We start from the raw sequence: 24,122 nt of genomic DNA, 5'->3' as shown, positions 1-24,122 counted from the left end.
CCGTTTGTCTCTTCTTTCTTGTCTAAACATTCCAACTCCTTCAAAATCTCTTTTTTTCTAGCATCAATGCTACCAAAGGTGTCAACATTCCATTGTTTCAATCTCTCATTTAAACTTTTCAGGTTAAATCGGAAGATTGTGCCTAGTCTCCCCTCGAAACTATGCTCATTCCACCAAAGCGTGATCAAGTCATTAAAATTGGGATGGGACAGCCACATATTCTCAAACCTAAACGGAGTTGGGGGCGATTCCTGTATAGTCCTGCAACCAAGACAATAGGTGAATGATCCGATGTTGGATTCGTCGACGTACGCCTGATCCTTGTGCCCATTATTGATTTTATCAGGAACTCCGCCACTGATCTTTGGAGATCCTGTAGCTCTCTGAAGTCTGATGTTCTTCCTCTTTGCTTTAGTGGCTGCGTCCAACAACGGTTTCATTACCCGCAAATTTGCTAGCTCAGTTTCAAATCTCTCTTGAGGGGCCAAACTTAAAGCTCTTTGATTAGAATGGCCCCCAGTCCCTGTTGTTTCAATGTTTGGCCACCTTCCAACCACCTTCTTCATACACAATTGTGCTTCTTTCCCAATTTTGAAGGTGACATCCAGTAAAATCACAGTTTCATCCTTTTCTCTCCTAATTGACATCCCTACTATTAGACCTGACTCCAACAAGTTTGCCAAAAATTCTTCTGACACAGCTTTTAGGCCCTATTGATCCTCATCTTCCCACTCAGGCATGCTCACAATGACAAGTTCCTGTGCCAATCCATTGGAACACTCTCCAAAATCCTTCGTTCGAACATTATCAGCCATACAAATCGCCAACTGACCTCCAGAACCATGGGAAACACAAACTTCTTCTTACATTCCTAGCTGCAGCCCTTTTGGATAACCCCAACAAGAAAACTAGAGACAAGGCACGAAGGACGGAAGGGATCCTTTCAGTTCAAAGAGCTCCAACTTCCCTTCTTGAACTGTTATACCAGAGATCAAGAGACGACTCGCGGTCGATCTCTCATGATCAGGCATAGCCCCCAGAAAAATCGCTTCGAGCTGTTCCTTCCACGCCAAGGCACATTCGATCCTAGTCTTCTTTGAAAGAACAGGGGCCGAATCAGACCCCAAACAAAAAGAACCTGATGATTGGGCCTCTGCCAAAAGCCAGCTAGCATCAAATGAATACAAGTCAAAGCCTCCCCGTTTTCAAATGGGCTCAAATTTGGGTCCAGATCCAAGACTAACTCCTCAAAGGAGAACATGTTTGTTGAGTCTCCCCTTTCATCCAAAGTGGGAAAGTCCTTGGGCTTCTCGAAAGAACTAGGATCCAGATCCAAATCTGCCACAACACCAGCAGGCTTGCCCAATACTATTTGCCCAACACACGAGTCTGCTACTAACCTCGTGATTTGCCCCTACAAGCGTAGAGGATCCTGCATTTTCCACGTCGCCCTCAGCATATAAGGACAAAGGAACCTTCTCATACAAGTTCTCTATGTCCCTGTAAACGAAATCCTCCGCACCATCCTGAAGCACAATCAATTCCTCTGCAGCAGCCGCAGAATACTCGTCATCTGTCCTACAAGACTCTTCCTGATGTACAACTACTTACACCCCTTCCCTCTCATTCCACTCCACCACATGATCCTCCACTACCTCGGGAACGCTGCCACATGCTCGACATGTGTCAACCTTGAAATCAAATTCAAAATTTGAAAAGTCTCTTGGTTTTGCTACTGCCACACCCAAAGTGTTATTTCTAGGCTCATCTTCCCCAACACACCTCCTTGTAACTCCAACTTCTACAAGTGACGGAATCTTTAGTGGCACACAAGCTCCAGTCTCCACTGACATCAGCAAAGCTTGCTGGATCCCCTCTTCTGGATCTGCCTCCACTAAGGTCAATATTTCTAAATTCGCGAGGATCCTGTCTTGGGTTTTGGCCCTACTACCCATCCCAAATTGAGTTCTGGCCTCCAATATCCATGGGTTTCTGCCTCAAAACTCTAACTGTAGCTGCAGCTTCATCATCCGCTTTATTGATCCCAATATAGTATTCGATGCCTTCCGAGCAGATCAAAAGGCCACAAGGTATTCTCCATTTTCTCCGCCCAACATGGATTCTCGCAGCCGATTGCTCACCCAGATTCGTTGTTGTTGCATCTACTTCTAAAAAACCACCCATTTGCTCTGCAACTTTTTTGAACACCAGCTTGTCCCACAACTAAAATGGTAAGCCCATAATCTCCACCCGGCACCCCTTAAAGTTATGCCACCCACTGTCCAGCTTATTAATTTGAGCAAACCAAGATTTCAACTCGATAACACAGCCATCCACCTTGACTGACCCTATAGAGCAGATCCTCTTCTTTTCAGCCTCCGACCCAGGTGTATCACCTTTTTGTTGCTGCTCCAGGAGAGAACTTCACTTCCAAGGGGAATATTCAGAAGATCAGTTTAACCCAGTTCACGAGATGACTGTTTGCTTCACAAATGACCGCCCAGCACCAGGCTCCATAAGCAGACACATTGAAGCCTTTAATAACAAAAAGATCCCACCCTTTGTACATTGGATAGTTTTTGAATAGTGGTGATTGGGACGACTTTTTCTCTAGTACTACTCAATTGATGATTCCTAGACTAGCTTTAGACCATGTGTAATAACTAGACTACTAAATCCCTTCTATTTCAAGAACACGTTAAAAATCATGTTCTCCTATGCAGATAAAAAAAGATGTGTTTAGGAGTAACTTGAAGGCGGTCAAATTAAAAAAAAATCAAACAATGGAAAAATAAGGATTTTTGGTGGAAGGTTCCAGCTAGCTTAGTTGGTATAGTTAGCGTGAGTTGATACCATACATTTGGGACCAAAACCTGTCTCATCCAACTTACAAATCTCATTAAAAATAGGCTTACTCAGTGGCAACACCAAAAATTTTGGGCTTATACCAATAATTCAATTGTTTTCCACATACACCATGCAACTTTGAGGCCATGCGAACAAGTCTAGCTTACACACCAAAACCTGGATTTTGGGTGGGTTGTTGGGCATTAAAAAGAAATTTATTATATGGAAGAAATTGATTTACTAGAAGGAAGAAAAAAATAAAGGTTTAAAATCTCGTTTCAATACAACATTAAAGTTGGATGAAAAACCAAGACTATGTTGACCAAAACATTTCAAGACAATCCAATCCAAGACATTCTCGAAACATTTAATGTTTGTGCCAGTCTCAAATGAAATCAAAAGTTCCCCCAAAACATTCTAAACAACATGATACTCTGAACCATGGGAAGGACCCACTTTTTGTTGGAAGATAAAATAAATGAAATAATATTTCAAGATGCAAGATTATGACATGTCTGATGATGTCATATGTGCCTTTAGCACCTTTTATTGAATGCCCAACAGCTCCATCACCTCTCTTCATTTGCACAAAGGCCTACGATCCATTGGATCAATAAGAGCCACTTCCAAGCTCTTGCTTGGGTGTGCTTCATATGAGCATGAACTACATCACAATTGAGATCGAAATTGGAAAGACAGATGCATTACTTAGTTGGACTCGATAAAGTGCATTGCATGACTTCCCACCTTGGATACCTACTACTTTTCCACATTTCTCACATCCTTTCAAATCTTTCCACCACCTAATTACAAATCTCAATAGATCAATAAAACACCCCTAAAGGAAAACTAACATATAAGGATGGAGAATCACCCACTTTGCACCCTAAATGACCAAGCCAACTCATAAATGTTGTCCATTTTCCTAATGCAAAATCCTCAATATTCAAAGGATAAATAAAAAATTCAATGTCAACTCAAGTACCTAAAAATTTCACCTCAAGAATCTGAGTCAAGTTTGGTTTGTTAAGCACAAAAATACAGTGTCCTACGCAAATTGCAATTTTGAAATGGACGACCATTAAGAAAAACCATGAATCCTTCCAACGCTAGTAGTGCGAGAGTTTCCAATACATTAATGAAACAGAAAAGTAGATAGGAGATCAACTTGACTTTCCTCCCTTGAGCTCCTACAGAACATAGGTGGAGAGCCTAGGATATGGAATGAAGTTGTGGAGATGAAGACCAGGATCCACTTTCACTTCAACCCAAAAATCCCAATTCACGTGAACATAAGCCACCTCCCCATCAACTTTGCAAACAATCCTTGGCTCAACTTGTCTCATCCCCAAATCCATAATCTCATTTGTTAATAGGATGCTATCCAAGACTTGACGACATTTCATGACAGCAAACTGTAAAGAAAAATGTTTTATCCACCAAAAACTTTTTCAATTTGGAAGATAGAACTCAAGCAAAATCTTGTTGGTGCTTCCCACAAGGTTAACTGTTTCAATTCCTTCAGACCCCTTTTGGGATTAAAAAAATAAAGGTAATATTAGAACATTTGTCCATAAAACGTTCCTTGACTACACTATGAAAATATAAACTGACAACACGCCAGCATTGTTACCTTGGCACTTCTACTTTTTGAATTTTTGCAGTGCCGGCACTTTGTGGCATTTGGACAATCCTCAACATGGAACGACATTTATATAACATTTACAAAATAAATAAATAAACATCATATGATATCATCAAAGTATGACTCATTTTAACATGGTAAATAAATTGTCATTCTAGGAAGAATTGTGTACGGTAACACCACTTATTATCAGTGAAAATGCTTGGGCCCTTAAAAACTAATTGTATGATATGGGATAGTTTGACATACATCTTTGAAAAACAGGTCTAGTGTTTGACAGGAAGGGAAACCAAATGAACATCCGTACAGTGATAAATGTCTATACTACTTATCAGTCACCATTCTCAATAGATAACGAAGATTCTTACCCAATGACTATGATTGTTGTTACAATTAGGTTTGGCTCCAGATTAGGTTCATGAAGTACAGATGCTAGGATTTCCTTTTTGCATCCTGTAATTTGACGGAAGATATGCAAGAAGGGATGAGGATCACTGTTGTCGGTAACATCAGCACTAGCAACGGTGCAGACAACAATGCCATTCAAGTCCTGTGAACTAATAAACAACATTAGTAGGCAAGATCTAAATCTAGAGAACTATGTGTTTTTCCATTGTATTTGGTAACAAAAAAATGAAGAAAGTACATCGTCAGAACATAGACAACAATTAAGAAAATTTTCCAACAATAAAGTAGATTAATGCCAATAGAAATCATGTTTAGGACAAAAGTGATAGGGAATATTATGTCAATTGTATTTTCTAGAAAGTAATGTGGAGTCATTTCAAGTAGAATGTTTACAATCTGTAAGTTCAAAGTTTAATTTGGCGAATACACCACAAGTGGACAGCCATTTAGCATAAACATGTTGTTGCTTGAATTAGGAATGCGACATGTGGTTATTTGCAGTACATAACAGCTTGAACAAGAAATCATTCGTCATAGAAGCACTCATAGCCATGGTATCGGCCAAGACCAATATGAAAGATTGACCACTAAACATTGAATGTTTTGGGATTGTATGGGAATATTCAGAATGTATCGGCCAATACAATATTGGTTTTTTTCCCTGTCCGAAACATTCCTACGATAAAAAATTTAAACCATGATCATATCGATCAAAATAACTTCAAATGATATCATTCAAGATAGCAGGACATTAGCCTTAAAGACTTCTATTTCCACTGCAATTCAACTTAAGACAAAATGAGTAACTCTTTGAAAATCTCTAGGACTTGACTCTTACGACTTTCTCCAATCTAACTACAAATACTTTCTCCATGTTACTATACCTCTTTCACCTATTACCTAATAGCCACTTCTTTTTTGACGAGTGACGAATATATATCACATAACAAGGGAGTCAATGGAGATAGAAGCAAAACGTCAAAAGGAGATACAATAGAAAGAAAAAAAATCACCTATCGATCCCTAAATCAACAGAAAATAAATCCTCCTTAAACCACCCTTTACATTCCTCGAACACGGATGACCAATGAAATAGAAAAGCCTTGATGTTAAGAATGATCCTTTGAAGACCCTCCTCCTTGCCTTTGAAGGCCTGCAATTATGCTCCCGCTTCTTCAACAGAAAGAATATGCACTCTTGTTGAGTAAGTGACAACATGGAAACCTGGATTTTTAATTAATTCTCCGTCAATAGAACTCTTCAGCCTCCTAAGTAGGTTGTTTTTGTATTTCTATTTATATTCCTATCTTCTTTATAAATTTAGAGTTATCCAAAAAAAATAAAAATAAAAAGGCCATGCGGACGAAATCCCTAAAATGTACATCATTTATAATATCCGAAAGGAGAGGAATCAATGACAAGCACACACAATCTAGAGAGACAACTTAAGTTTGCCTTAATGTGTGATCTACAAATTAATGAGAACACATGAGCAATACATATCAAACTTCCAATCTTCTTCTAACTCTACCCAAAGATCAAACAAAGAAGGAAGAAGAAGAATCCACTGTTTTGAAAAGTCGTGTGTAACTCACCACACGATGGTCTCTCTATTATAAGTCAAGTTTTAAATATTTACAAGTATAACCCCCAAACTATATCTATTTATTAAGATACCCAAAACAAACAAAGAATATGAAAAACCACACTAAACATACATACAACTAACACCCCCCCCCCTCTCAAACTAATGCATATCATCAAGGAGCATTAGTTTGTCTAGAAGAAAGGCATATCGGGCATGAGACATCGGCTTGGTAAAAACATCAGTAAGCTATATTTCAGAAGTAACATGGGGGAGTGCAATGATGCCAAAAAGATAGTGGTCCCTAACATAGGGACAAGACACCTCTATATGTTTTGTCCACTCGTGAAAAACAGGATTGCACACAATCTGAATAGCACTTGTATTATCTGCATATAGAGGAGTGGGGGAACTTTGTTGGATACCAAAATCAAAGAGAAGGTGCCAAAGCCAAACAATCTCACTCGTAGCAGCAGACATAGCTTGATATTCTGCTTCAGTACAGGATTTGGCAACAGTCTCCTACTTCTTGCATTTCCAGGAAATTAAAGATGTTCCTAGAAACATGTAATAACCAGTTGTAGAATGATGAGTATCCTGACAACCCGCCCAATCAGCATCAGTATAACCAACAAGTGTATCTGAAGAAGATGAAGAAAAGAAAAGACCATGATGAAGGCCTCCTTGCAAATATCTAATAATGCGATGAACTGTTGTCAAATGAAGTCGACAAGGGTTGGAGACAAACTGACTGACAATGTGAACAACATAAGAGATATCCAGTCGTGTCATAGTCAAATAGATCAAGCTACCAACCAACCGTCTATACATGGTTGGATCTTCTAGAGATACACCATCGGATCACTATACCTTACATTTTGTTCAAGTGGAGTTTCGACCATCTTCCCATCAGTTAGACCGGCAAAGGCAATAAGTTCTCGAGTATAGTTCTTTTGGCTCATAACATACCCACGAGAGTCCTGAGATACTTCCAATCCCACGAAATAAGTCAATTTTCTTAAGTCTTTCATCTTGAAGGAGGATTGAAGATGATGCTTAAATCGAGTCATACCCAACACATCATTACCTGTGATTAAGATGTCATCAACATAAACTAGATGATAGACAAAACCTTGGTTTCCATTCTTTAGAAATAGAGAGTGATCACATGAACTTTGCTGGAATCCAAATGAAGCCACAATATGACGAAACTTCTCAAACCAACATCGGGGAATTTGTTTGAGACCATATAAGGCCTTCTTCAACCAGCATACTAGTCCTAAGTTTTCTAAGGTCATTTTAGGAGGTGGTGCCATACACATTTTTTTAAGATCCCCATGCAACAAAAGGCATTCTTAACATCCATTTGCCAAATAGTCCATTGACGAGATGCAAAAATAGCTACAAGCACACATACAGTGGTCATGTAGGCTACTGGAGCAAAGGTCTCATCATAGTCGATCCCATATTCTTGTTTGAAACCTCGAGCAACTAATCGTGCCTTGTAGCGATCTAAACTGCCATCAAAGTTTAACTTCACAGAGTACACCCATTTGCTTCTGCTGAAAATCTACAAGGCTTATTTCAGGAAAATTGGATATTCTTCTTGATTATTCTTGATCACTCTTGACTTTCTAGAACATTCTTGTAACCTTCTTTAATATGATAGTTTTCTAAAATATTCTTGTAATCCTCCACAATAGGATAGTTTTCTAGAATATTCTTGTAATAGGATAGTTAGTATAGTTTTCTAGAATATTCTTGTAATAGGATAGTTGGTATAGTTTTCTAGAACATTCTTGATAGGATAGTTTTCTAGAATATTCTTGTAATAGGATAGTTGGTCTATAAATACCCTATTAGGGCATTTGTAATGGATATAAAAGAATTCTCAATAAATTCAGTTTCCTACAGCTTCCTATAAGTTGTGTATTTTGGGGAAGTGGAATGAGTTCCCATGTTTCATTTTCATCCAAGGCATGCAATTCATCAGTCATTGCCTTATACAAATGTGAATTCCCAGCAGCCTGATAGAAACAATATCGAGAATACAGAAGAGACCATGGTAAGAAAATATAAACCTATCTTGTGGACAAGAAATACGAGAGGAACAACGAACATGAGTAGGCGGATGATTATAGGGAGATAGAGAAAAGGTAGGGATTGATGTGTCAGGTAGATCTACTTCAGATGAGGTGATTGCAGGAGCTTCAGAAGGAGGCGAATGAGGATGTCAATCATATACTTGCAAAAAAGGCTCAAGCATACTAGAAGAAATTGAATGATCATAATCAAATGAGGTGGGTGTCGGATACTCCGTAGATGAGAAATCTATGGTAGAGTTGTGAGGGTAATAAAACACAGGCTCCAAAAAGAAAACATTTTGTGTCTCTACCTATTGAACGGGACAAATTGCAACACCATAGATTTTACTTGCATGAAGTAAACCCATATCAATCTTGTGCAATCATCAATAAATGTATCAATAGGCAAGTCAATTTGAAACATAAAAGGAAGACGACCAAAGTGTGGGTGGCCACAACGTTTTTGCTATAAAGCCCATATTTTATTCATAGATGGAGCAAAAAAACAAGTAGTAGATGAGGAAGATGGTTCAAATGAGAGGAGGAAGCTTTGCCCCTTTCTTAGGACCCTTTGCAATCACCCTCCTTGTTTGAAGATTCTGCACAACACAACCAAAAGGGGAGAAAAGAGCAAAACAATTATTTTCCACCAACTGACAAACAAAGATAAGGTTTGCAGTCAATTTTGGGACATACAAAACATTAGATTGAGTAATTTTTTGGTCAGGTGAGGGAGACAAGATAAAGGTTCAACCTTCAAATTCGTTCCATCAGCAGTACAAATTTGTTGATTGGAAAAGCCAGATTGAATGGAAGTAAAATGAGAAGGATCACCTGTCATATGACTTGATGCACCTGTATCAATAAACCAATCAGAATCTAGTTCACCTGAGAAGTTGGCACTGGATAGGGCTTGGGAAATTTGTTGCATCACATGAGGAGGAAGAACAGAACCTGGGGAATTCTCATAGAGAGGAAGCAGCTGTAGGCAAAGAAGTCATGATAGAGGATGCATTATAAAAGGGATCCGGAGTAGCACTAAAAGCCTTTTGAGACGTTTTATGATTCTGAGGCTTATTTTTGCATTCATTTATCCCATGTCCATATTTTTTGCAATAAGTAAAATATTTTTTTTTTCTTAGACTACCAAGAAAAATGACCCATCTCCTTGCATCCATAACATTGCACCTTGGAAAGATCTTTCGATGCTTTATTTACACCTCCACTGTAAAGGCTGAGTCAACTACAGTCCTTGCAGCATCCACCATATCTTGTGTCTGAAGTCTAGTCTCTTCCCTCAAAAGTTCAGCAAGAACAGTATCAATATCAGGAAGAGGCAGCTCTACTCAGAAAAGAAGCACAGATAGGTTCATATTCAGGCCTCAAACGCATCAAAAATTGCATAAAACGGCTCAAAGAGTAGTTTTTTCCGTCAAGTCGAATCAAAAGTCTTATCAACAATAATCCATAAGCCTTGACCTTGAACAAAGGTCTGAAAGGAAAACTCCCACAAAGAGTAGTTTTTTTCTGTCAAGTCGAATCAAAAGTCTATCTCCTTTTGTCAAGACCAGCCATACCCAAAGATCGAACAAAGAAGGAAAAAGAATCCACTATTTTGGAAAGTCGTGTGTAACTCACCACACGATTGGTCTCTCTATTATAAATCAAGTTTAAAATATTTACAAGTATAACCCCCAAACTATATCTTATTATTAAGATACCCAAAACAAACAAAAAATATGAAAAACCACACTAAACAAACATACGACTAACTATACAGACGTCAGCCATGATAAAAGAAAGAAGGGGAAAACCCTAGTGTACAAAAACCAAAAGTGATGACTAAAGACTAACGAGGGGGCAATTAAAAAATAAAACTTGCTCAATTGCCTTGAAGTGGTCATGGGGGACCTGCCAACTACAAAAAAAGTAAACTAATTTAACCCTTTCGAACTCTTTAAAAATAGCTGGCCATTAAAAGAGTTAAGATGGCATCCTAAAAATGACAGCATCCATTATCATATATTTTTCCTAAAATGTAAGGTTTTTCCTCAATTTTCAAATGTACCAACTCATTGAGACAGGAAGCACTCTCCAAATTATTCACTCCCAAAATTCGAAAGCCTCCCACTTCAACCTCGGATGAACTCTATCATACTAGTAGAAAATAACCCTTGATGACAAAGAATGTAACAAATGCACATGACTCAGGATCTACCTTGGATGGTAGCACCAACACTCTAAAAAGAAGAAAAAAAAAACGTGTCGAATGATCTTCCTTGACTCATGAAATGATACACTGTTATGATCTTAACTGAGTGTGGCCAACCACAAGAAAAGGCAATCTTTTTTTTTGATAGGTTAAAAAAAAAAAAAAAGGCAATCTTTGACGTAATAGGGAGGGGTTCACCAAATGAGAATGGACAGGGAAGGAACTGTTGGATTTTTCACAAGCCCAGAAAAAAATTCTGCTTGGACTAAGACCCCTTTGATATCCCACCCACAAACGAGTCTATCATCCTCATGTGACAAGAAAGGTACCTTATAGGAAGCCAACCAAACTAGTTGATACATTTCCCAATTACTTGGAAGTCAACTATGGGGATACCAAACAATCCTGTCCACAAGCAGCTTAAGACACCTTTTAAAAAGAAGTCCTTTTTAACTACCCATGTGACGCATCATAAAGATTTCAATAGGCTTGCTAAGCAGCTTGTCTTCGCACCACAAAGCATCCTAAAATTGAAAACCATCCCCCAAGTCTAAAACAAACACCTTAAAGAAAGTATCATAAATATTATGTATACCTACCTATAAAACTAAACCATGGAAAAAGGCAAAGATTAAAGATCGAGGGATATTTACAAAAAATATATTTTTGATAAAGATGTATAAAACAGGGAAAGAAAAGAAAATTAGAATCATCAAGAACAAACTCTTTTTTCTTCCTATAAATGAAAAAAAGAATGTAAAAAAGGTAAAAGTAGCTACAAAGGATTGAGTAAAAAAAAATACATATCTAGGAAAAGTTCCTATTACACTACTCTTTGTTTGCTCTTTGCTAAAGAATTGTCAACACCATTTGCACCACTTAGCATATGAAAAAAAAAAAAAAAAGAAGAAGCTCTCTAAGGACCATGAAATTCAAACTTATACCTTTATACCACCACCAATAAAAGGACAGTCAAAGACAGCTCGTGCAATTGACGATTTCATGTCGTTACCAGCTCCAAATCCAACTTTTGCTCCTCCATAACTTTCCAAAATCTGTACACAATATCATTAATGTTCGGATAGGCTACAATAGATCAAGAATCAGAAAAGAAAATAAAAGAGATGAAAATTTAGAAGTCGAGTGTTACAAAACGAATATATAATTCAAAATCCATATTTAAACTTCAGACAAATAAATTCAGACACACTAGCCAATAACAAAAAAGATCATTGATACCCAAACATACTAGATGGAAGAGAAGAAGTTGAATATTGCATTATAAAAATAGGATAATGGATATTGTAGCAAAAGTAGAAGATGGTGATGAAAACTCACTTTTCTAACTTCTGGAACTGTAACTTCCTTTACTTTATTATGTGAATGATCAAGAAATTTCTTGTACTCTTCCTGCAAATTTCACAGCTGAAGTTCTTCAAGGATTCAAAATTTGATAGTAACATAGAACTCCAAGAAAGCAAACTTACAGACATGAGAATGCAGATAGAATTGATGGCCACCAAAATAGCACTATTTGCACTCTTCAAAGCCTCAGCTAGAGTTACCACTTCCTTTTGGAGTAGAGCATCAGTGTCCACCACTGCAGATCAAAAGAAAAAAATGACAATGTACTCAACACCGTAAAACATGTATTTGCATCAACCCAATCAAATAAAAAATTATCAAAAAGTTGGGGTAATGCATCGATGATGATGACAATCATACAAAATTCTCATAAACAATTACAATGTTCTATTTGTAGGTAAACTGGATTAAGATGAAGGGAACATATCTCATAAGTGATACAGACCAACACATTAGGTCTTCTAAGTCATATGGTCGAAGATCAAAAACCAAAAACAAACAAATGCCAAGAAAAGAGGTCCAGGTTCTCAACTCTTGTCGAGACTAGATATCATTAATTCTATGAAGTGAATTTTTTCACTCAAACATCCAATTGAGAAGCAGTTAGATGTGTGTTTCCCAAAAAATAGTCTATGCCCTGATCATAATATACATGAAAGTATTAGGTGTTTGTGAACAACAATGGCATACCAACCATGCATACAATTCTTTCACATTTTGAAGGTCGTGTTCAGCTCGTTTCCAGACCGAAAGTGAATTTGGTGATTAAAAACTCCACAAATAAATCCTACAGAAGGTCTTTCACCCAACAAACTTGCCTAGCAATCATTTAATCGAGGTCAGACATAGGTGGTAAGAATTTTAATACGCATACACCATATCTTTAAGTAGTCTTAGAGTGCCAAAAACCCTAGAACAACACATTCAACCCCTTTTGTAGCAACTCAACAACTTTGTTCTATAGCTTCTCATGGTCTTTTGGCATATACAACAAGGTACCTTATTTGGTAAACCAAATCCCACGATAATGGATATGAGATGTTGGCATGATATTAAATTCTGATTTTGGTGTCTATTTCAATTAGTTTAAAAATGGAATATAAGTATGGACACAAACACAATTTTCATGGAAATGGTGAAAGATTGAAGGAATTTCTTTGCGAGGGTAGGTAGCAACTGATCAAGCATGAAAACGTACTTATAAGTCATCAAACTGCAATAACATGAAGATTAGTAGCATGCCACCACATCTGTATTATGCATGGACATGACAATAATCATGTTGTGTTATTTAAATGCACCTTAATATGCAATACACTTGCTTACATGAATATATTATTAAGTAATGACTGTTGTAAAATGTTTACTATCTATGGTGTGTGCTTGTAACATTTTTGGTGTTTGTATTGTATGAGGGTATACTTGTACATTCTCTTTTCTCTCCTTAATACAAAGGCTAGTAGGGTCATTTCCCTAACTAAGAAAGTTTTCCAGATTATCAAGTTGGTATCAGCGCAAGGGTTTCTTGCATTTTTTCTGAGCTTTGTCGTTAACATCAGCATGACGTCAACCTTAGTTCTTCCCCAAACATCGAAGATCGATGGTTTCTGCTAGTTTTTGATCTCCTGAATCTCATGGACTGCTCAGAAATAAGATTTGAGGCCGATTGATATGTTTTTTATCGAGTTGCAAGTTTGGAGAACAGTTTCCTCGATTTCGTATTTCTTTGATTTCTTCATGATCCTAATCTCTTATTGCAGAAACCCCCCAACAGGTTGTGTCATTTATAGCTATAGATCACATCTATAGCCTCAGATCTGATTTTCTTTGGGCTTTGATGATTTTTTTTTTGTGCTCTATTTAAGGTTTTTGCTTGGTTCAGTTGGGATTTTTTTTAGGGCAAAACTGTTGCCCTTCTTTTCTCATCATCCTGTAATCATTTTGCCCCTATTTGGCTCTCTCTTGCTATCCTTTGGTAGCATAACCTTTTATTGGGATCCTTTTCTTTTTTTTTTGGCGATTTGGTTGTGTTCTTCCACCATAGAACATTTATTTTATAATGGAATTCAAATCCCTTGTTCCTCTCACCCTCTTTGATCCTATTGCTAATTCTATCACCAATCTAATGTTTAATGGTGATAATTTTCTTGCATGGCATCGAGCTATTACCCGTTATATTGGGGGTCATTCGAAGATGAGTTATCTTACAGGAGATACTCCTCGGTCTACTATTGATGTTGGCGCTAATGCTAAGTGGGACTATGAGAATTGCATCATTCTAAGCTGGCTTCTCAACTCTATGGAGCCCTTGATTATCACAAACTATATTTTTTGAGACTGCCTCATCAGGTGTGGATCTCACTTTCACGGACATATGCCTTAGTTGAAAATGATGCGTGAATAGTTGAGAATGACGCGTGATTCTACCAACTTATTCGCGAGTTAGCTACTTTTTAGCAGGGAGAAAGTTCTGTTTTTTATTATTATAGTGCCCTCCAATGCCGTTGGGAGGCGTTAAGTCAATATGAGCTCCAACCCGAGTCCGCTAAGATTGTTGCTAAGCAGGTTGAGCGTCGTCAGATCAATGATTTTCTAGGGGATCTTTGCACTGAGAATGAGCAATTGCGCACTCAGATTCTAGAGACATCCCCTTTTCTTCAGCTTCGCACCATCTATGCCATAGTTTTTAGTGAGGAATGTCGTCGTGCAATTATGTCACTAGGGACTTCCTCTATTGATCCTCGAGATCACATTTTTTTTGTCAGTGCCTCTCATTATCCCATTCCTCCCTCTGTTGGACGTGATCGATGGACTGATTGAGGTCGTAGTGGTCGTGCTTGTAGTCTTTCTAGTGTCATATGTTCTCACTGTGGCATTGCAAGGCATGGCCGTGTTCCGTGTTATCATCTCCATGATTATCTTGAGGGCTACCATTCTCATTCTACTGTTGTTACCAATGATTCTACTATTGTTGATGCTTCCCAACCCGAGTCTATCACTGATGCTTTGAACTCGATGAAAGCACAAATGGCGGAGATAATGTGTACTACTGCATTGTTTTGTGCTGAGATGCAGATTTCATCCCACCCTACTACTTCTGCTCCATCCTCTTCTACAGTTGACACTCATACTCATCTGCAACATCAGGTATCCATGATTCTGTAGCTTATGCAGTCATTGCTACATCATTTCCCACTCAGGAGTCACTGACCACATGACAGGTGAGTCTCAAAGTTATTCATTATATTCTCCAACTTATTTTCCCAAAACAATTTACCTTCGTAATGATTTTTCTACTCCCATCATTCCTATAGGAACTTTCCCCATCTCTTCTTCTCTTTCTTTGTCTCATGTTTTACATGTTCCTCATTTTTCTACTAAGCATCTTTCTATCAATAGTATTGTTAAACACTTAAATTATTGTGCTCTTTTTTATCCTACTTATTGTGTCTTTCAGAACCTGTCTATGAGAAGGATTGTTGGTAGGGGGGTTGAGGTCGAGAGAGGAGGCCTATACTACTTGGACACTAAACATTCATATTATGTTGTTGTCATTGCTATTGATTGCGACATTCCTACTATTTTTCCTTTTTCTATAGGTGTTAGTGTGGATAATTTACATCTGTGGCATGCCAAGCATATGCATGATGGCTTTCAAACTTGTGTGCTTTAATTCCAAAATTTCATATTTTATGTTCTTCTTTTAACTTTCAATGTCCAATTTGTGAACTTACTAAACATGTTAGAATCGTTTATGCTTCACGCATGCATCATTGTAATTTCATGTTTGAGTTGGTGCACTCCGATGTTTGGGGTCCTTCCCCAACCACATCTGTAATGACTTGAAAATCCTAAAATGTATCTCACGGAAAGAATTTTAGATCTGTGTATTGATTTAAAAGTATAGATTCTTAATTTTTAATATTTGAGGAAAATTAACTTCACCAATAGATTTTGAAGGATCGAGAAACATACTTTACCCTGTAAGCACGCCTAAATCTGAAGTAGATTGAAAAAGTTATCAAATCCTCGAGTTTCGCATTAGATATTTTCCCAATAAGTAAACGACACCTTAGAGACGTAATTTGAGGAAACCGATCATAGCATTAGATTCGTGTCAAAAAATCACCTGAAATAGAGTATAAGTTTGTCCAATTCAACATTCGGAAAAAATAATTCCCAAAATGACAAGTATGTCCCAACTTAAGTTATATAAATATCTGAATTCTATTAGAAAAAATCAGATTTTTCTTATTCTCTTCTCCAAACAAATCTCAATCATTTTCCTTCAATATTTGAAACTCAGATCTATACTAAACAAGAACGATCCGAGCTTAGGCGCAAGAAGGAAAGTTGTTCCTCTCGCCGAGGGTTACGCGTGGATGCAAAGAAATCCGATTTTTGCCGGAAGAAAAATTTGGAGATTGGCCGGAGGTGATTTTAAACTTCGTTCAACCGATGAAAATAGCTTGAGGTAGGTTGCCTTCCCTTCTACCTCCTAGTTATGCGATAATTTCATAGAAAATCCATATGATTGTTGATAAATCGATCGTTTCATTAAGTTTATACATATTTGAACGATTTGAATCATGTTTGCATGCTTATTTATGATTGGTTTTAGTTCATTTGATGTAATATAAGCATTTTATAGTTGGTATAATATTTGGATCGATTTTGGTCGAGTTTCGAAGAAAAATCAGCAATTCGGAAAAATATCTGAATGTTGAGTTTGGTTCTAATTTTTTTAGTGTTGCTTCCATATAGTATGTATACCCATTTCCTACCTTTATTTCATTAAAAACAATTAAGTATTACTTTAAGTTCTTTAATAAATAAATAAATAATTCGTTTTCAATTTCGACGTTGAAAAATCATTTTTTTAACACTTGGTTAAATTTTCACATATTTTCAACTTTTATGTCTTATGGTTTTATCTTTGTTTTCGAGTCTCTTGACTCAACCAAAACCATCGAATGGAATTGGTTGATGCTTTATGGATTTTGAATTACTTTAAAGGTAAAATTAATTTAATAGATAGTAGGAAATTAGATGATAGATTGATCGATTTAATTGATGGATGGATAGAGAGAACGTATGTTCTCGCCTGATTGATGGGACAGTGCCTCCAGTTCTACGTAGTGGCCATACCACGTAAAACGTGATAGATAGATAGAGGGATGAGATGATTAATGGATAGAAATGACAGATAACTGTCATTGGAGGGCACTACCAGACTTTGTTTGTATTTTCGATTAAAAGAAATGATATATTATATACAAAATAAATTATTTTGTTTACCAGTAAAGGTTTGTAGAAAACCCATAAAGAGTGACGCGTTGCTGTGTATCCGGAAGCAGCGAGTTAATCTAGGATAACACTAGATGTCATACGCTCTTCGGTAGTATGGGATACCTTAGAGCATATTACAGCTTATGAAATCCGGGAATTTCTCCTACTTATTTCCTGGGGAACGTTGTGTGTAAAGGCGGTCTCTGTATAGCTAGGCGGGGTTCACATGCATTGCCTCTTGATAGGCTTCGACGCGAGGGGTCTCCTGGGCTAGTTAGTGATCACTTTTAGTCTGTAGTGGTCAAACGGTCGACCTCACCGTTAGTTGAACTCAGTATTGGGTTCTTGGTCAACGGCCAGTCTGAACCGGATAAATGGTCATCCAACCGTGGTATGCTAGACCGGCCACAAAATCAGATTTATAACGATGGGATTCCACATCAGAGGTTAAGTTTGGAATATCGTATTGCCATAGCTGAGGCGGTTATATCGGCGTGTTCCTCTGCTCTCTTATCGATTACACCGCCGTGTTCTTATTATGTATCTTTTTCTTATTTTATAATGATTGATAGATGTTTTCATTTAAAAGATGCATATGTTACTTTAAATGATTGAAAATGATAGATTGAAAGTTATTATAACTGTTTACTGAGTATACTTAGACATTTATCGTATGTTACATTATAAAAACTTGCATTATTTAATTGTTCTGATGATTACTCGTGCATATATGACTCGCTGTTAGAACGGGATTCATCCTGCTGAGTAACATTCCCCTGTTACTCACCCTATCCTTCCCCTTTCAGATAATTCAGCTATTGAAGAGCTGTTCTTTGAGGAGTCTTTTGAGGAGGTCCTCGAAGAAGAACAAATTGATGTCTTGCCACCACCGTGTCTTTGAGGATTAGTAGGGAATCCTAGTGGTTTTTGTTTGTAGGTAAGAAATATGTTAGTTTAGAAATTTTTGTAACCTAATGAATTATGAGATTTAGGATCTTGACTTATATCAGTGTTTGTCGATTTCTTTCGCTTACTCTAGACTCTCGTATATATGTTAGTCAAATGTTTATTCCGCTGCGTATATTTTCTTTTCATAAGTATTATTATTTGTGAATGTTCTATCAGGTTGTGAGATTGACTATCTCACACCTCGAAATTCTAACTAATGAATCATAGGGATTCGTGTTGGGATTTCGGGGCATGACAACATCTCTTGATGGGTTTTGCTACTATGTTACCTTTATTGATGATTATTCTCACGCCACTTGAATTTACCTTATGAAATCTAAGAATGAAGTTTTTTTCTAAATTTAGAGAATTCCATGCTATAGTGTCCACTAAGTTTGGTACTCCGATTAAAGCTCTTCAATCTGATACTGGTGTTGAGTATTGGTCCTCTCCTTCTATCCACTATCTTTTAGACCATGGTCTTATCCATCAATTTACTTGTCCTTGTACCCCTCAATAAAACGGTGTTGTTGAACGTAAAAACTGACATTTGGTTGGGGTTGCTCAATCTTTATTACGTGATATGGAGATGCCTAAGACCTACTAGTCCATGGCATTCTTACTGCATGTTTCTTGATCAATCACATACCTTCTCAGATTTTCATGGCCATACTTCCTTCCAAACTCTTTATCTTGGGCGCCCCATGTTTTCCATTGAGCCACGTGTATTTGATTGTACTTGTTTTGTTCAAGATCTTCATCCTAATCGTCACAAGTTAAACGATAACGAGATTCGTTGCGTTTTTGTTGGTTATTCTAGTATGCCTAAAAGATATCGTTGCTATGATCCTACATCTCGTCAATTCTTTACTTCCAAAGATGTTACCTTTTTCGATGATGTTCCTTGTTTTTCTAGAGATCCTTCTACACCTCTTCTATCATTGCTTTTGCCTGTACCGATTGATCTTCCCAAACCAAAGGAGTATATCACTTATGTCTGTCGCAAGTAGCATGGTTCCCCCTCTTATGCACCACGACCACCTTTCTCTACGTAACCTCCGGTAGGTTTTTCTCACCCTATTGATGAACCTATTGCTTCTCTTATTCCTATTGGAGCTATTCATCCTATTGATACTTTTATTCTTGAGTTGCCTATTGCTCTTTGTAAAGGAGTTCATAAGCGTGTTACTCCTTACCCACTTGCAAAGTATGTGTGTTACTAGGTTGTTTATTCCCCTTATTGGGCATTTCTTTCTGTTGTTGACTTTGTGACTATCCCACGCATAGTATCTATTGCTCTTGTTGGTCCCGTATGAAAAACTATTATGCTAGACAAAATAGTTGCCTTGCAAAGTAATTAGACTTGGGAAATGGTCTCTCTTCCCCCTGGGAAGAAAACAATGGGTTGTCATTAGGTCTTATTGTTAAGCATAACTCTGATGATAGTATTGCTTGGTACAAAGCTCGTCTTGTTGCTCATGGTTTTACAAAAACATACGGCCTTGACTATGTCACCTTTGCTCCTGTGGCAAAGTTGACTTCGGTACGAGTCCTTACCTCCATTACAGCTCATCAAGATTGGCCACTTTATCAGTTAAATGAGAAGAATAGTCTTTCTTCATGGGAATTTCACAGAAGAGGTGTATATGGATCGACCACCTGGGTTCCTACTTCAGGGTGAGTCCCTAGAGATGGTTTGCAGACTCAAAAAGTCTTTTATGGTTTGAAGCAATCACCTGTAGCTTGGTTTCATCCTTCAACGAAGTGGTGATTAACATGAGCTTTCAGAAATGCCCCTCTAATTATACAATCTTCATTCATTCAGGCTCCATAGGTCATACTATCCTTTTAGTCTATGTTGATGACATTATTCTCATTGAAGATGACTTGTCCTTCCTCACTTACGTGAAGAAGGAACTAGGCCGTATATATAAAGTTAAGGATTTGGGTGCCTTAAAATATTTCCTTGGGCTTGAGTTTGCTTGTTCCAGAAAAGACATTTTTCTCTCACAAAGAAAGTATGCATTGGATCTCTTCTGTGATACCGGTATGATTGGTTGTAAACCAGCTACTTAACCTATGGATTCGAAGCTATCTCTATATGAAATTGAAGATGATCTTCCTTATCCACATACCTATCAACGGCTTGTAGACCGGCTAATTTATCTCACCCTCACACGACCAGATATTGTCTTCGCTGTGAGTTTGGTTAGTCAGTTCATACATGCTCCTCGTATTACCATCTCGCAACAGTTCATTGTATTCTCTGTTATATCAAGTCTAGTCCAAGCCGTGGACGTGTATATTGCTCACATGGTCATTTGGATATCACCACTTTTACTAATGTAGATTGCATAAGATCTACTTCTGATTGTCATTCAACCCCAAGATAATGTGCCTTTCTAGGAGGCAATTTGGTTGCATGGAAGAGAAAAAAGCAACCAGTAGTATCTCGTTCGAGTGCCAAAGCTAAGTATAGGGTTATTGCTCATGGTACATGTGAGCTTCTTTGGCTTCGATCTCTTCTGTGTGAGTTAGGATTTCCTACCAAGAAATCTATGACATTATACTGTGACAATGAAGCAGCAAAGAAGATTGCCTCTGATTCTATTTTGCATGAGCAAATCAAGCATATAGAAGTTGATATCCACTTTATCTGTGAAAAAGTCCAAGACATTTCGCTTAGGATGCATCATGTTTCTTCCTCTCATCAACTCGATGATATATTCACTAAAATAGTTAAATCATCCATCCCTATGAATGTCACTGTCAAGTTGAGCATGTTTGATGTTTATGCTCTAGCTTGAGGGGGAGTGTTGTAAAGTGTACAGTGTCTATGGTGTGTGTTTGTATCATTTTTGGTGTTTGTATTGTATGGGGGTGTACTCGTTCATTCTCTTCTCTCCTTAATACAAAGGCTAGTAGGGTCATTGCCCTAACTAAGCAAGTTTTCCAGATTATCAAGTCTAACATTCTCACATTATGATCAATGGAAATATAATTGAAAGAAAAATCTCTATTTGATGGGGATTCGTAGATTATCCATGGATTTCATTGAATTTATAAATGATACAATAGAAGAATTGTTCTCAAATGGGCCAATTCAACTTTTTTGAAATATAACAATGTGATGAAAGGAAAATTTAAAGTTAAATGCCTTTAAATAAATAATCACCACACAAAATAATTAAAACATGAATGATTGTGTGTGCTTAGATATGTACAAGTAAATATGCTTATAACAACCTCAGACTAGGCTTTGGACTAATACCTTAGACCTAATCTAAGATTGGGTAGGGCGTGGGTTAAGTGGTGGAAAGAGGTTTGGGATTGGGTTAGCACTCAAGCAGGACAAACCTACCAATGTTGCCACCATAATAGAGGAAAGGATGTTGAGATTTATGAGCGAAAAGCCGAAGATAAAATCATAAACGTGTTCATCCATGAAAATGTAAGAGCAACCTAGTAGCTGATCAACTATGGAAAAGTTGATTGAGATGGTTCGTACATTTGCAACAAAAATCAAAGACAACACCACTAAGAATGAATATGCAGGTTGAAAGTTCGAAAGAGCAAATGTAAGACCAAACAGGAAGTGGCATAAGGTAGAGAGAATAGATATAAAGACTCCTAAACTAACATAAGACATGGTTATATATATATATTTGAGTGGAGGGCCATGAATCATCCAGCTGATCCCAGATATTGGGGATAGGACCTTGATGATGTTAAAGATCATCTATCTTTATTTAAATAGAATGGTGCTTTGTTTGAATAATCTTTTTACAAGCCACTTAAAAGAAACACTAAAATAAAAATGTAATTGATACATGACATCAGATCAAGACCTCACCGATAAAGAAGTTTGTGTGCTCCCGAATTTTGTTTACCAAGTCTCTAACCTGTAGTCAATCATTAAATTTCCATTTAACTTGTAAAGTTCTAAAGCAAGCATTCACCAAATGCAGCCTTTAATGAGCTGACACTTGGCACAACAAAAATAATGTCTGAAGTCCAGATTAAAAAAAAAAAAATCCAGAAAATTGAACAAATCTTTTTAAAATAAGAAAGATATTTCTTAGCAGTTAATGTGCAATTGAAAATCCAATCAACAGCACCACACAACAATCACATACCACATTGGTGTAACACATTTCTTAGGAAACAAATATTCTGGAAATACCTTATGAACCTTTGGGTCTCCCCTTGGTGGACTTACACATTAAAAATTAGACTGATTGGTGATTCTAGACTGGACTTTTGGTCGAGAGGTAAGGCCCAATCTTCAGTCATTGAGTTCAATATAGTCCATATTGCATTTTGATGGTTATTTTTCATTCATGGGGAAACATAGCAATAAATTCCTAATAGTCCAACATAAAGACCTCATCTAAATGACTAGCCATACCAAAATTTAGTTATAGCAGATGACCCTAAATGACTAAGAAATTGTATTCATTTTGGACAACCAGAAATAAAAGGAAAAGAGTTTTGAAGTAAGGCATACTTGTAGAATGTTTAGGATAACTGATCAACCTACTTTTTGGTTAATGTGTTATTTTACACGAGATTCATTGATCTAACTATCAAAATTAGTACAACCATGCACAATAAGGACCACATACCACCACAAATATATGGTAGACAAATGTTCCTTCAATTTTTTCACAAATGAACTAACATTATGAATGGTGATCCTTAGCAAGGACAATTTTCCTTCATTTGCAAAACTTGGGTAGCTATCGAGATCCAAGTTTCCTTAATGTATCATAATTTACCAGAGTACCACTTACAAAATCTGTTGTACCCCAAGATAATATTTTAAGGCTGTGCTGCCGTATGGAATTTCCAGAAATTGTTGTGCCGTATACCTAGAAATTTAGCACCCATGTCACATGTCAAGGTAACAATGACCCTCATTCATGGTGCATTAAGGAGTATCTATGATCCACGCAATCAAAATAGCTATAAAGTCATCTCCCAATCCTTGAGATTCCTCCTAAATACGAAGTCCCATGACACCAAATCAACAACCCATACCATGAAATCCCTAATCGGCTGATTTTCATACTAGAAAACACAATGGAAATGGGAATGGATCAATCTTATCAAGTATATATTCTCCCAAAGATAAAGTTGTCAGCGTATGAATATAAAAAATCGCACCGATTTTGAACCTCCAGTACTGCAAACTACGTCCAAGTAATAGTCAACAAAAGGTGTTTGACAAAGTAAAGACATATAATGAAGAAAATTTCATAAATAAAGACTTGAATTGTAATAGTAAGTTAATACATTTATTATAATTATATTGAGAAAATATGTAAAAGTGTACCACTTTTCAATGTCCTGCAAATTGTTATTATGCATTTTCCCTATTTCTCTTTATGGTAAAGATAAAAGAGACATGAAATTCTAGCTTCAAAACATACCCTACCTCATCTTGGCGTCTTTGTCCTTCAAAGCTGAAAGGTTTCAGAATAAGGCCAACAGCCAATCCATTTGTTGATTTTACAGCTTTAAGAAGCTCAATTGCTATAGTGTGATCTATGCCATACCCTGCAGTTGCCACCTATATCAAGAGCAAGAGATTGTAGCTGATAAGTATTGTCCATTGAAGAGGACCTACAGAATAAGAATTTGATTACAATTTGCTTAAGCAAATCATTTAACAGATGATTTAATATACAATGCTTATGTTCATGAAAACAAGATATATTATAATTCTTGTCAAATAGT

At 37.1% G+C, this 24,122-nt stretch overlaps 1 protein-coding gene across 2 annotated transcripts in view; it reads right to left on the bottom strand.

The window, feature by feature from the left end:
- Window positions 1–24,122, bottom strand: part of LOC147409982 (protein ACCUMULATION AND REPLICATION OF CHLOROPLASTS 3, chloroplastic-like) — a 76,914-nt gene that overhangs the window by 11,804 nt on the left and 40,988 nt on the right. For both annotated transcript variants that reach the window (XM_086432173.1, XM_086432174.1), the window contains exons 4-9: window positions 23,821–23,955; window positions 22,237–22,285; window positions 12,269–12,381; window positions 12,120–12,191; window positions 11,726–11,836; window positions 4,861–5,042 (exon numbers count right to left, since the gene is read on the bottom strand). In XM_086432173.1, coding sequence (XP_086288299.1) covers window positions 4,861–5,042; window positions 11,726–11,836; window positions 12,120–12,191; window positions 12,269–12,381; window positions 22,237–22,285; window positions 23,821–23,955 — 662 coding nt within the window. The remainder of the gene's footprint in view (window positions 1–4,860; window positions 5,043–11,725; window positions 11,837–12,119; window positions 12,192–12,268; window positions 12,382–22,236; window positions 22,286–23,820; window positions 23,956–24,122) is intronic.

The sequence above is a fragment of the Akebia trifoliata genome, chromosome 2 (genome assembly GCF_017979445.1).
Source record: "Akebia trifoliata isolate Shusen 1 chromosome 2, ASM1797944v1, whole genome shotgun sequence".
NCBI lineage: Eukaryota > Viridiplantae > Streptophyta > Magnoliopsida > Ranunculales > Lardizabalaceae > Akebia > Akebia trifoliata.
The sequence above is the reverse complement of the archived record's forward strand: the minus strand, read 5'-3'. Positions and strand labels throughout refer to the sequence as shown.